Source organism: Meles meles, chromosome 6 (assembly GCF_922984935.1).
Source record: "Meles meles chromosome 6, mMelMel3.1 paternal haplotype, whole genome shotgun sequence".
In the NCBI taxonomy this organism is placed as follows: Eukaryota; Metazoa; Chordata; class Mammalia; order Carnivora; family Mustelidae; genus Meles; species Meles meles.
The window spans coordinates 84,648,002-84,663,379 of NC_060071.1; the positions used below are offsets into that span (position 1 = coordinate 84,648,002).

General features: G+C 35.5%; 1 protein-coding gene across 2 annotated transcripts in view; it reads left to right on the forward strand.

Annotated features, from left to right (window-relative positions):
- The window catches only part of G2E3 (G2/M-phase specific E3 ubiquitin protein ligase), a 66,029-nt gene that overhangs the window by 43,929 nt on the left and 6,722 nt on the right, over window positions 1–15,378 (forward strand). For both annotated transcript variants that reach the window (XM_046009557.1, XM_046009558.1), the window contains 5 exons: window positions 2,473–2,597; window positions 2,701–2,833; window positions 5,685–5,992; window positions 8,324–8,505; window positions 11,804–11,976. In XM_046009557.1, coding sequence (XP_045865513.1) covers window positions 2,473–2,597; window positions 2,701–2,833; window positions 5,685–5,992; window positions 8,324–8,505; window positions 11,804–11,976 — 921 coding nt within the window. The remainder of the gene's footprint in view (window positions 1–2,472; window positions 2,598–2,700; window positions 2,834–5,684; window positions 5,993–8,323; window positions 8,506–11,803; window positions 11,977–15,378) is intronic.

Here is a 15,378-nt window from a genome sequence, read left to right on the forward strand (position 1 = left end):
CAGTTTTCTTGAATTTATGGAGGATATTTCAATAAATTTTTAATATCTGTTATACAATCTTAACATCGCAAGCCAAAACTTAAAATGCAAGGCAGAATACTGGGAGCCTTGTTTCTCATGGAAAGTGATTTGACTGAGTATGCAATCTCTTACTTGCAAAGACACAGCTAATGTCTTCCCAGTTTTGAAACATTACCCTTAACAGCTCTTACCACTCCTGATTTCCCATTCTGGGCTGGGCTTTTTCTTTTGTTTTCCTGTTACAGTGCAATTGACATTATTGGAATTTGTTTTTGTTATTAGACTAAAAATTATTTAAGGGCAAAGATCTTACTGAAGATGTCAGGTATGGTATATTCTTGCTTATGTGACTGGTGACCCTGATTATTCATTTGTAAACCTCTAAAGGGTTGTGCTAAGGCACAGATGAGATAATGTATATAAATGTGCTTTGTAAATAATAAGGCACTTTAGATTTGTAAGAAACAATACATTTATGAATATTGATATTTTCTAAATTTATTTTGGGCTTTTTTTTTTTTTAAGATTTTATTTATTTGACACAGAGAGAGAGAGCATGTGAGCACAAGATGGCGGGGGGTGCAGCAGGTAGAGGGAGAGAGAGAAGCAGTCTCCCAGCTGAGCAGAGAGCCTGGTGAAGAGCCCGATCCCGGACCCTGGGATCATGACCTGAGCCCAAAGGCAGACACTTAACTGACTGAGCCACCCAGGTGCCGCTATTTTGGGCTCTTTTTTAACCTGTATATATTGCTTATATATTATTGATCGCCTAGTCAGTAGCTACCAAATTCCCTTCCTTTCTGGCAGCTACTTGATTGAGATTGCTTTCCCTTGTCTTTTCTCCTGGGACACAATACTAGCCATCTGAAAAAAAAATTTTGTTTTTAATCTCACTCCCTCATCCTAGTGATAGCAAGCTGGTTTTGTTGAAAGGCGCCATGGTGTAGTGGTTAGGAGAATGGGTCCGAAACCAGGTAGATAGGTTGGAAGCCCCACTCTGGGACTTCCCAGCCATGTGAACTTAATTAGGCAAGTTATGTACCCCTTCATGTCTTGGTTTCCTCCTCTTTAAAATGAAGGATAAGGGGTGCCTGGGTGGTTCAGTGGGTTAAAGCCTCTGCCATTGACTCAGGTCATGGTCCCGGGGTCTTGGGATCAAGCCCCACGTCTGGCTCTCTGCTCAGCAGGGAACCTGGTTCCTCCTCTGTCTCTCTGCCTACTTGTGATCTCTGTATGTCAAATAAATAATAAAATCTTTAAAAATAAAATGAAGGATAATAGTGATTTTTCCTATCATTTAAAATTATGAGGATTAAACTTTTTATGTAGACTAAGAACTGGGGCTAGAATATAGTAAGCACTCATGTTAGTTGTCCTCTTTCTTTCTCTTTATCATTTGGCAGAACTATCTGGGATAGTGGGGGAGACACGCAGAGAGGACACATACCTCCATACCCATTCCACACAGAGATTCACCCACACCTAATGGAGGGGAGGGTATCCAACTACCTCTTTTTTCTTTCTTCTTCTTCTTTTTTTTTTTTTTTTTTGAGAGACAGAGCATTGTGTACATACACGCAGGGAGCAGGGGCAGAGGGAGAGGGAGAGAGAAAATCTTAAGCAGGCTCCACACCCAGCATGGAGCCTGACACAGGGCCCCGTCTCACGGCCCTGAGATCATGACCTGGGCCTAAATCAAGAGTCAAATGCTTAACCAACTGAGCCACCCAGGTGCCCCCCAACTACCTCTCTCATCACCTACACATCCACACACTCAGGGAGTATATCTCTTTTTATTCATAGAGAGTATATTCATAACCAAACAAAAAGTAGGCTCCACACCTATACAAAAAATGTGAGTATGGACTGGCATACATCACACAATCCAGTAGAGAAACATGGAGGTGGGGTTGGAAGGGAGCAAATAAGAAAATACAAACATGAGCAAGATGGTAAGTCTGGATCCTGTTGAGCTGCACAATACTGGGTGTCTAAACAAGTTTTATAGGAAGTAATTCTGTATAATGAATGTGAAAAATAATATTTTAAGTAAGATAATGTTTTTACTGATGCTTCTTCCTTGTTGGCTACATTTATATAGCAATTTCCCTATGAGCTAGTAATTTCCAAATAAAAAAGAAAATTTTTTTCCTTCTTAGTCCTATTCTTTCTGGTGTTTATGGTCTTGTGTATGGGTAAATGTACACATGCATATATTTAGTTTAGGTATTTTAAGTTAGTGAATATTTAGAGGAGGAGATTACAAACAAGTGAAAGAGAAAAAAGAAAAAGAGTCATGTAGTTTCAAAGCAGATAATCTTATTTTCCCTCCTTTGGAAGAATAGTTGTTTATATGTGAGATGGGCAGTATGTCCTGTGGCAGTGCAGGTAGTTGTAATTAGGCCAAGTTAATACCAAAATGTAAACATCTGCTTCTGTTTATGTCCTCAGCAAATGGGAAATAAAGCGCTGTCAGTGTTGTGGTTCTAGCGGAACACATTTAGCTTGTTCCTCATTACGATCATGGGAACAAAATTGGGAGTGTTTGGAATGTAGAGGTATTCTCTACAATTCAGGTAATATTTTGTAATTTTGAATAAAGATTTTTTTTGAAATGTATATTATTTTAAAATTCTTCCTGTATATCTGTAATGTTAACATTGGGTTTTAAATATACAGAGGATTTCCAAAAAGCCAAAAAACATACATTACCCAACACTAATAGTGTGGGAATAACTGATTGTTTGTTGGAAGAATCATCACCTAAATTACCCAGACAGTCACCTGGAGCCCAGCGTAAAGATCTCCTGAGGTATGTATTTTGGAATGTAGAAAAATACAAAACTTTTTTTTTTTTTTTAAAGTAAGCTCTGTGCCCAATGTGGGACTTGAACTCATTACCTTCAGCTAAAGAGTCACATGCTTTCCCAACTGAGCCAGCCAGACATCCCTTTAAAGCTCTATTTTGAGAAAATTTAGACTGGGAAGTGGCATATATATATATATTTGGAATATTAACTGACCTTAGTATTCTGGAAGAGTGTTTTTCAAACTGCAGGACCAAGATTTGATCATGAAGTCATTGCAGCCAGCATTAATAAAAAGAAAACAAAACAGGATAGAATAGAATGTAAAATACCAGATTGCATTGCAAATAGGATATATATGAAATTTATTTTATTGTATACTGAATTGTGATATAAAATACATATTATAGATCATTGTCAAGGTAGTATAAAATATCAAGTACACCATGTTACTTGGTTGAAAGGAAGGAATCATGTTTAATGTAGTGTTTTTTTTTTTAATTGTGTAATCATGTGCTTATTATATTTGCTGTCAGTATTGGAGGTCTAAATGTCACCTCTTTAGAAATTTCAAGGCATACTTACAAGTATTATTATGTTGTATTGTTGCCTACATATTTTCCTACCTGGGCTGGTTCACCCTGTCCTTAAGTAACCTGGTGGTTCCCAGCTTCTGAGAGGTCACCATATTGATGCCAGACTTAGTGCAGACACCCAGTTGGCATAGCACACAACGGCCCAGAACTCCTGTGCTCAGGTGATCCTTCTGCCTCAGCCTCCTGAGTACTTGGGACTACAGGTGTATGGCACTGTATGTAGTAAAATAAGTAACTTTTAAAATCATTCATAACATTTAAATAAGACTAGAATTATAACTTAGTACCATGTCCAGGTATTTATTTATTCAGCTTAAGTTAGAATTTTTAAATATATGTGGCTTTTAGAAGAAATACGCAAAACTAACATAAGTAGCTAGATGAAGTACTTTTTTGTTAAAAATAGTATCAAGTTAGGGATAGCTGGGTGGCTCAGTTGGTCAAGTGTCTGTCCGACTCTTGGTTTTGACTTAGGCCATGATCCTGGGGTCCCGGGATCCAGCCCCACGTGGGTCTCTGTGCTCAGCAGGAAATCTTGAGATTCTCTCACTCTTCCTCTGTATCTCCCCTGACATCTTCCCACACCCCCTGCTCCCAGCACGTATATCCATGCACACTCTCTCTCTAAAATAAAATCTTAAAGAAAAATAGTATCAAGTTAAAACTTAGAAGGTAAAGAGAATTTCTGCGGAAATACTTGATAAGTAGATTTATAGATAGAAGTGGAATATGAAGTACTATTCAAAAAGTGAAGAATTGCTGTTTTAAGATACCACTTGTGTTAACTGAAAACTTATTACAGATTTTTTATAATATATTTAGTATCAAAAAAGATGTTCACATTACTTTTAAAACTTTTAATATGTAGGTTTCCAAAGATGTTATACTGGGGAAGTTTGATTCCTTGCTCCATGCTTCAAAATCATATTCTAAAAGAATAACATCAGCATTTCCATTCCAGGTAGGAGCAAGGAATCAACTTGCTACACAAAGGCATATTTCTGAAGGATTGTTTTACTTCCCAAAGACTTAAGTTTTCCTGCAACCTGGGTTAATGAATAGGGGGTGTGTGAAGAAAGAAAAAGCAAAGCCTGATCCTCACTGGGGCATCGTAATGTCTTACAATGAGAAAAATTTATACTTGATGTAGAAAGATCATCCATGGACATTGCTCCAAACGAGATCATTTTGAGTACATTAATTTCAATTACAGATGGAGAAATTGAGGCAGAGACATTTGATTTGGTCCATACAATTGCCTGGAGATCTTACTAAGACAGCTTGCTAGGCCTCATGCTCAGAGGTTCTGATTCTGTTTACTTGCTGTCATGGCTCAAAAATTTGCATTTCTGGGGCACCTGGCTGGCTCAGTCGTGCCGTATGCAACTCATGATCTCAGGATTGTAGGTTCGAGCCCCACATTTGGTGTAGAGATTACTTGAAGTCTTTGGAAAAAAATTTTGCATTCCTAACAAGTTTCCAAATGCTGTTGCTGCTTTAAGAATTATAGCTATAGGGGGCACCTGGGTGGCTCAGTGGGTTAAAGCCTCTGCCTTTCGCTCAGGTCATGATCCCAGAGTGCTGGGATCAAGCTCCGCATCGGGCTCTCTGCTTGGCAGGGAGCCTGCTTCCTCCTCTCTCTCTCTCTCTGCCTGCCTCTCTCCCTACTTGTGATCTCTATCTGTCAAATAAATAAAATCTTAAAAAAAAAAATTATAGCTATAGACTTAAAAAATACTATTGATAGGGTTGTGAGTTGTGTTCATAATATTAACTGTACTGTTAACTAACTTTATGATGAGAAATACATTGTGTAATCTCTTAAAACTATGGTTCTCTCATAGAGTAAGCAGAGATTACATTTGTTCTGTTTTTTAAAGGATCTAGTAAACTTGAAATGCCTTGAAGCAACTGTTTGTTATAGCCATTGGCCAGGAGGGTAAGATTCTGAGCTTCTGACTCTTACATCTGAGTCCACTGAATTGATCAAATTTGAGATAGTGATCTATCAGTATTCTCATAGATCATTTATGTTACTAGATTTTAATTTGTAGGAAACTGGGGAGGGAGTCAAGAATTTAGAATCAAGTCAAATAGCTTTTTGGTTCTGGTGGAAGCTGTTGTTTGTTTTTGGGTGGGAGCTGGGGAAGAATTTCCTTTTTAATTAATTTTTCTATTTTTTATTGGCTGAATAACTGCTGTGTGTCATGTAAAGTACTTTAGAGTACTTAACTTTTATGTTTAAATTCATGTCTTATAGGCAAGGCAATAAATTTAGAAAAGAAGTTTCAACAATAATGGTGGAATTAGGTTTTCAAATTAAAAAAAAAACTAAAAGATTATGGATTAATAAAGCCAATGTCTGGAATAGTGCCTTAGATGGATTCAGAAATCAAAACTTTAATCCTTCATACACAATTGAAGTAGCATATGTCGATGAAAATGATAACTTTGGAAGAGAGCATCCTGGATCAAAGCAAGAATTCCTAAGTCTCTTAATGCAACATCTTGAGAACTCACCAATATTTGAAGGGTCCTTGTCAAAGAATTTGTCTCTAAATTCTCAAGGTAATTTTATTATTGTATCTGCTGAATATACCATGTGAAAGAGATAGCTGGTTAAAATTAATATTCAGTCCCTGTGGTTGAAATGTATAGTTTACTTGGTTATAAAATACTGATTGAATCACAGAAGAGTAGAGAAAGGGGAGTGGTATTTTAAAAATTTTCTACTGAAACTTTTTATTTAAGAATATGCTCAATTTGGGGCACCTGGGTGGTTCAGTGGGTTAAAGCCTCTGCCTTTCGCTCAGGTCATGATCCCAAAGTCCTGGGATCGAGCCCTGCGTCGGGCTCTCTGCTTGGCAGGAAGCCTGCTTCCTCCTCTCTCTCTCTCTGCCTGCCTCTCTCCCTACTTATGATCTCTATCTGTCAAATAAATAAAATCTTTAAAAAAAAAAAAAAGAATATGCTCAATTTTTTTTAGTAATAGCCTCCTTAGAGTGAATTTATAATTAAGTGTAACTTCTTTAAAAATGTACTTTATATTCATTCTAATTTCATTTGAATAGAGTCACCAAATGGAATAGATGATTATTTGAGCCCTTCTTGTTCACATCTTTGGAATTTGCAGATAGGATGTTTCTTCACAACCTAGGATTTTATCACATCATTTTCTGGTCCACATCTAACAGATTTTTTAATGTACTTTTGCTTTTTAAGAATTTTTCATGCATATTTATGTATATGATACTTTTCTGTCTTATGATGAATTTTAAAAATGCATTTCAGAAGAGTGATTAATTCTAGCATTCTTTTTTAGGAGCTTTTATACCACTTTTGCTGTAATAGGAAATTCAGACAAGTGAGAAGACTTATTTCATTCCACTTGAATTTTCTCCTGTATAGTCCCTAGAACTTCCTTATTGTTGCCTAAAGCATCATTAAAATAGTTGAGGAACTACCAAGGTTTATTTGTACTATGTATAGTACACACTGTTTAATTCAAAACTCCCTAAAACAAATCATTCTAAATAATAAGTAACACTAACTCAAGACAGTTTTGGTATAGTAGGTGAGTGCATGAATTCACAAAATCTGAATTCAGTTTTGTACACACCTATTTCAGTTGCTTTATTTCTTTAGATTAATTACATAGTCTATCTGGAATTCATTTAACAGATACATAAAGTATTACTGCTAATACGTAGCAAATAAGGTTATTGTTGAGATTTTCTTATTAGTTCATGTAGTGATAATGTTACTTATTAATAATTTGCTCTTAACAATATTAAGAGAAGTAAAGGAAAATTTACATTATATCTTTCGATCTATCAAGGTAGCTAAAACATTTTAAGTTTTTATTTTAAGCTAACATACAGTGTTATATTAGTTTCAGGTGTACAAAGTAGTAATTCAACATGTCCATATATCAGCCTATGCTCAACACGACAAGTGCACTCTTTAATCCCCACCACCTATTTCACCCACCTCCCCACCCTTCTCCCGTCTGGTAACCATCAGTTTGTTCTCTCTAATTAAGAGTCGGTGTCTTGATTTGTGTGTGTGTGTGTGTGTGTGTCTCATTTTTTCCCCTTGTTTGTTTTGTTCCTTAAATTCTACATGTGTATGAAATCATACAGTATTTGTCTTTCTCTGACTTATTTTGCTTCATAGCTAAAACATTTTAAATGACAATTTAAAAAATACTGAAAACTGTGATGACTTGGTTAGATAGCATATACTCCTGGGAGTACCTTTGTGCCATTTTGGAAAATAATTTATCCCTATTTATCAACAACCTTAAAAATGTTTATATCCTATGATCTCCTAACAGCAAATGTAGGACTCTATACTAATCAAATAATCAAAGATATATAAAAAAGAATATGGGAATAGATGTTGATTATAATATTGTGTCTCATATAGTTGAAAGTATAACTTAGCCAAAGTAGCCAGTAATAAGGAGATGGTTTCCTTTGCAGCACATCTATAATTTAGTCTTAGTCATTAACTGTAGATTTGAATAATTATGTATAATACAGAAAAAGTTTACAATATAGTAAGTAAAAAAAAGCACAAGTCAAACTATTTGTACTAATATACATACTAGAAATACACATCAAAATGTGCATACTGGTTATTGTGATGGTATTATGTAATTTTTATTAAACTTTCCTGTATTTACATTTTTTCTATTATAGGTTATTTTGTATTCAGAAAAATGTATTTAGGTGAGATCTGTATTTTATATATGATTCTAGTTTCTGTAAATTATTTTACATTTATCTAATTCTTAGTTTTGGGGGGCTTTTAATTTACTGTATATGCATTCATTATATATGATTATCTTATAATAATAAAAGAATTATATTGATATATTTTCATCTGTATCTACAGCTCTGAAAGAGAATCTTTACTATGAAGCTGGCAAAATCCTTGCCATTTCTTTGGTCCATGGTGGTCCTTCACCTGGTTTCTTTTCTAAAACCTTGTATAACTGCCTTGTTTATGGACCAGAAAATACCCAACCAATTCTAGATGATGTTTCAGACTTTGATGTGGCACAAATTATAATCAGGGTAAGAAATGTACTTGTTTATTGAAATACAGACTACGTTCTAGTTATATGAATGTAAATGATGGATCTATGATAAAATAATACTCTTTTTGCAGGAATCAAGAGGTATCAGTTATTTCTGTTTACCAGCAGAATTCACAAACAGTTAAGAGATAGATGTTAAGGTTAGACAGCTGAGATCAAAGGGCCACACTTAATGTTGATATAACCAGTTAGATAATGTATTTGACTTTGGTCTGTGGTCAAAATGGTTTGTTACCACTCCTCAGAGTTAAATGGATTTATCTACCCTGCCAGAGACAATATAAGGCAGGTTCCTTATTGTCTGCTAGGTAGCAGGGGAAGGTGCACTTTCTATAGGCAGGTAGATCTGCAAGGAGGGAGGACTTAGCTTACCACTCAAAAAACTTGGTCTCACTCCTATACGGAGATAAGTGTGATAGGTGCAGAGAAGGACCAGGCTGAATTTCTTTATAGAAACAAGTGGGGAGACTTAATGTTTCTACCGAAAAATAGTTACCATTTATTAAGCCCTGTACTACATATTACCTGTACAAACTCAGTTTAGTTATAATAATGCCCTCTAAATCATTGCCTGCATGTTACTGATTTGGAAACTAATTGAGACAATGAAAGTCATCCAACTTTTTTTCCTTTATCTTCCCTCCTGCTTAAGCCTACTCTATCCATTATCTCCATTAATAGGCAGTATGGTTTAATGGTGAAGAGCAAATGCTCAGGGTGCCTGGGTGGTTCAGTTGGTTAAGCGACTGCTTTGGGCTCAGGTCATGATCCGGAGTCCTGGGATGGAGTCCTGCATCGGGCTCCCAGTTCCACTGGGAGTCTGCTTCTCCCTCTGACCTTCTCCCCTCTTATGCTTTCTCTCACTCTCACTCTCTCTCTCAAATGTATAAATAAAAATCTTAAAAAAAAAAAAAAAGCAAATGTTCAGAAGTCAGATTTTAGTTTGAAATAGCTACTATAAGCTCTGTGACCTTGGGCACCTTAGTTAATCTTAAGCCTCAGTTTCAAAATCACTAAGTAAATAACATGGAAGTGTGTCCTTTTATTTGGCCCAAGATGTCTCATCCTAAAATTTATCCTTTAACTCAAGTGATTTTTCCGTTTTTCCTCTTTACCAAAACATGTACTTTAGTATGACTTCATTGTCTCAGCTTCCTCTTTTCCTGCTCATTTCTTTGCTTCTTGTAGTCAGGCTTCTGTTCCCACAGAGCATTCTTCCAAGTCAGCTAGTTTTTAGCTGATTCCAGGGATCTAAATCACTGCATGCAAAGGCCTTTCTTTCCTAATAATTCCTCATCTCCTTTTGTAATCACCACTGTCTTTGATTCATCTCTTCTGTTTACTTTGATACTGCATTTCTTCCTACCCCTGAAACTTGGGTTATTGATCAGTGTTTTCCTAGTCTTCCCTCTGTACTATTTGGAAAACTGCTTCCTGCCCATAACCTTTCTGAATGATTCCCAGACCTCTGTTTTTGAGCCACTAGACTTTTATATCTAGATAGGGTCTGAGCCTTTCTAACACACTGAGTCCAACATGTTTAAGCCAACTGTTTTTTTTTCCCCCCAGAGTTTTTGGTTTGTTTGCTTGCTTGCTTGCCTGATTTTTCTTTTCAAAAGATTTCTCATTTCCATGCCTTTCTGGAGAAGTGTCATTTTTATTCTGCCATATTCCATTTATCAGGGTGTTTCAAGTCATCTGTCTCTAAAAGTGAAGTTTATCTTCAGCATTTTCCTCTGATTTCTAATGTACTTACTATACCAAACTCAAATTATTCCTAGGTTTAAACAATTAGGATATTATTCTAATAATCAGGATGATTCCTTCTTTGGAATCTTCAGTGGCTTCTCATTGCCTATTGAATAAAGTTCAAGCTATTCATTAGGGTATTTAAGACTTCCAGCTCTTCTCATGGCTTTATCTATTGTCTCTATGCTCCTATCTAATGTTTGTTCATTTAGTCAGCAAATAACTATGTACCTCATATTGTTTCATCACTGAGGATATAGTAGTGAACCAAAGTCCCTGCCTCTTTGAAATTTACCTTTTAGAGGAAACACAGAAGATAAATAAATATGTAATATACTGCTGTATAGTAAAATGTATTGTAAAAATAGAAAAGAATAAGAGAAAGGAGATAATGTTTGGGGTATAATAAGATGGAACTTGGGCTATGCTTCTGTAACAGAGACCCCAACAGATGTTTTATTTATTTTATTGGAACACAGCCATACCTACTTACCATTTGTTATGTGTCTATGACTGCTTTCACACTATAGTGGAAGAGTTGAGTAGTTATGGCCTACAAAGCATAAGATGTCTGGTCTTTCAGGTAGCTTGTATTTTAGCGGTATGGTTATGATACATCTAGGGAATTGGATTCCTTCCTCTCACTGTGTAATCACATCTTCATCTACATGAGGCTTGCTCTTAAGGGAAGAAATAAAAGTAGAGTTCTGGAAAGTGTGACACATTTTCACTCACATTCTTTTGGATAGCTCTCAGTCACATACAGCCAGATTTAGCTGCAAGGAAAGTTTGGCTGTCAACTAAAATTCAGGGTGGTGGGTTTGGGAACAAAAGTAATATCTACCCAACTACTACTTGTGACAGTGTGTGAAGGTAGTATTTTGAGCAGGGTAGTCGAAAAACTTCTGGAATTTCAGCAGAGATCTGAAGTGAATGAGGGAAATCATATAAATCACTGGGAAAGAGTTTTTTTGGAAAGAAGAGATAAAAAGTAAAATTTGTATTCAAATAGACCATTGACTGCTTCCTATTTTTAGTCTTTCTTTCCTTGTGTAACTCTTTTAAAGAGCTAATCTATATGAAAGTGTCTGGCACATTAATGGTCAAGTGTTCCTTTTTTAATACTATTTCCTGAATTATTTTGATTCTGTCCCTGTTTGAAGTACCTCATTTAGTCTTTAAGTCCCTCATTCAAGTCTAACAGCTGATATTCTTTCTCTTTCATGAAATCTCAGGTTATTTCACTTACTTCTCTAGTGCTATGTAACTGTTCTGTGTCAATTATTATCTCTTATGTAAATAATTTCCTATATTAAAGTGCCAGTTTACTATAGGTTTCTTGAAGGCAGAAATTGACAATATTATTTAAACTGGATTGTCCTTTATTCTAGAAAAATAATTCTTGATATACTTGCACTCCACACTGGTGTTCTCCAGAATTGAGTATAAAGTAATGTGTTATTTGAAATGTAAAAATCATTCACAAGTAAATGAGTAAACTGGGTATATTTCCTTCTTTGTTATAGGTAAATACTGCAACAAATGTGGCTGACTTAAACTCAGTAGTAAATGAATGTTATAACTACCTAGAGCTTATTGGATGTTTAAGACTTATAACTTCATTAAGTGATAAATATATGTTGGCAAAAGACATACTAGTTTATCATGTAATTAAGAGAGTCCAAGCACCCTTTGAAAGGTAAGTTGTTTATATGTGATTCTTTCAAATTACATGTTTAAAGTGATTGTTTTACAATGAGATATATTTGATAAAAATTAAAGTGCTATTTTAAAGTAATGCTTTAAAAGTAATGTCTTAAGAATGATTGCCATTCTAACCATTTTATACAGAATTGGTGTGAATGTATGATGCTTGGGTAGGAAGAGTAATCATTACCTCAATTTATAATTATCCTTCTAAAAAAATTTTTAAATTCTTAGCATGTAAGCCAACCCCTTCCATTTCCTTTCATTCATTTAATAACTATTTATAGAGTACCTGTGTGTCTGCTAGGTAATAAGTACTAAACATTCTTTGATTAACAAGGTAGATATGAGTCTTGCTCTTCATAACCTTAGAGCACTGGTCTTCATTCAGACTTTTTGTTCTTAGAATTCTTAAAAGAAGTTTGAAACTTATTCTCACATTTTTCTGTTTGTATATGTATAAAATGTATATGAAAATAGGGAGAATGGTACACCATGTAGTTACCACACAGATCTAATAATTACCAGTCAACCTGTGGCCAGTCTTGTTCATCTAGCCTACCTTTATTATTGACTCCAGGATTCGATTCTTCTCCTCTTCTCTTCCCTTCCCTTCCCTTGCCCTCCTTTCCCTTCCCTTCCCTTCCCTTCTCTTCTTTTCTTTCTTTTATTTTTAAAAAATATTTATTCATTTTAGAAAGAGAGAGCAAGTGCCTGTGGAGGGAGGGCAGAGGGATAGAATGTTCAGGCAGACTCCCCGCTGAGCATGGAGACCCATGTGGGGCTCGATCCCATACCCAGTAAGATCATGACCTGAGCCAGAGCCAAGAGTTAGATACTTAACCAACTGAGCACAGGCGCCCTGACTCCAGGATTATTTTCAAGCAAATTCCAAACATAATACCATCCCAGAAGTGATCATTCTTTTTTTTTTTTTATCTTTTTTTTCCATTTTATTTATTTTTTCAGCGTAACAGTATTCATTGTTTTTGCACAACACCCAGTGCTCCATGCAAAACGTGCCCTCCCCATTACCCACCACCTGTTCCCCCAACCTCCCACCCCTGACCCTTCAAAACCCTATGCAGCCATCAAAAGAAATGAAATCTTGCCATTTGCGACGACGTGGATGGAACTAGAGCGTATCATGCTTAGTGAAATAAGTCAATCAGAGAAAGACAACTATCATATGATCTCCCTGATATGAGGACATGGAGAAGCAACATGGGGGGTTAGGGGGATAGGAGAAGAATAAATGAAATAAGATGGGATTGGGAGGGAGACAAACCATAAGTGATCATTCTTTTAAAAAAAATTTAAGTATCATTAACCTATGAATTTAAATATATTCGATGTGTTCACAACTGTTATGCTTCTTAAACTTAACTGGAGTTCTCATTGTCTCCATGTTTGGCCATTGTAAATGTTCTTATGTTTCTTTTGAGTTCTTTTGATATTGACCTTAATGATCTTTGATAGCTTTCTTGGTATATAGCAGGATATTTCAGGCTCATTTTGTGCATTTTCGAATGAGGAACCTTTGTTTCTTTGAATGGTGAATGATACTTCCAAAATACAGTCTGGATGCTAGGGATGCTTTTTTTGCCAGATTGTTCAGTGTTCGTAGGCCTTTTCAGTGGATCCAAACTAGGACATATAGGGTGGTTTTGGTTTCAGGTTTTTAAGGTAAAATACATCTTGAGTTTTACTGATACTTCAAATTCACTGCTAAAAGATTTTTTTAACCTTTTCTTTGTCCCATGTTGAGAACCTCCGTGATCAATTCACAACACAGGAGAATTAGACTATGAAATAATTACTCACTTCATTTATTCCACATTTCATAAACAGTAGTCTCAGTAACATTACCAACATTATTACCAATAACTTTTTATTGAAAACAGGTTAGCATTATTTTTCTACAGCTGTGTAGTCAAATTACTATATTTTAAAGACATTTGGAATATTTATTCTGTGGTGTTCTACTATGAGCTGTATATACATTTTATTTTCATTTTTTATTTCATTTTTAGTGATTTAAAAAAATTTTTACGGTTTTTTAAAATATTTACATGGTTCCAAAATCAAATTTATAATGAAAGTTTATCAAAAGAACTCAGCTCTGTGATACAAATTGCATTCAAATAAGTATAGCTTTCATCCTTATCACATCCACTTTTCATCCCCTTATGAAGTCATCTAAAATGATGACTTTGTTTTAGATGACTTTGTCATCTAAAATGGTGACATTGTTTAGCCATTATTTGTTGGTTTTTTAAATGATAGATAAATATATGTGTGCATATGTACTAATTTCTTTTATTACATAAATAGTAACATTACATTCACTCTTTTTCTAGTCATTTTTTAAAATTGGCAATATATACTGGAGATCATTTCATGGTGGTAAATACTTCTATTTTTAGAATCTATATCACGTGGTCTTTTCCTCTGTGTGTGTCTTGTAAAGACACATGTCATTGGATTTTGGGCCAGTCCAAATAATCTAGATAGGATGATCTCAAGATCTTTAATTTTATCTGTTTAGAATTTTTTTCCAAATAAGATCATATTCATAGGTTCCAGGAAATAGGATATAGACTTATTGGAGGCGTTGGGGGGCTAGGACTCCATTCAGTCTACATCAGGGTAAATGACAGTATTGGGATTTATTTCTGGCACGTCCCTGGAGCTACAGTGTGGAGAATGAACTCGGGAATTTGCATAACTGGTAAAGCAGTTCTTCTGCAGGTGGTTTGTAAGAGGGTGGTAAAGTGGTATATAGAGAAATGAGCAGATAAAAGGGATTTCAGACAAGGAAATTCATAGGACTTGGTAATTAGAAATGGAAGAGGAAACAGTTAAAAAGGACTTTAAGATTCAGCTATACTAATTTGATGGATAATGGAGGCATATACCATCAGTTATGGTTTAGATTTTAGTAGTAAGGTGATGAACTTTCTTTTGCACTTAATAAGTTTGAGTACTTGAAATATATGCTACCATTAGCCTGTTGGATATATTTCTGGGCTAGAGATACTAGAGTTTATTTTTAATTATTTTTTTTAAAGACAAGGCAGGTTTTATTTTTTAAGATTTTTGTTTATCTGAGAGAGAGAGGCAGAAAATGAGAGAGAGCATGAGCAGGGTGAGGAGCAGAGAGAGAAGCAGACTCCCTGCTAGATCAGGGAGCCCAATGTGGGGTTCAATCCTGGGACTCTGGGATCATGACCTGAGCCGAAGGCAGATGCTTAACTGACTGAGCCACCCAGGCTCACTGAAATAATAGATTTTATAGTGATGAGTATATACCTGCTAAATACAGCCATGGGAGAGGATAAGAGAGAAGAGAAATTGGCCTTGTTACAGATCCCTGAGACACAAACATCAACAT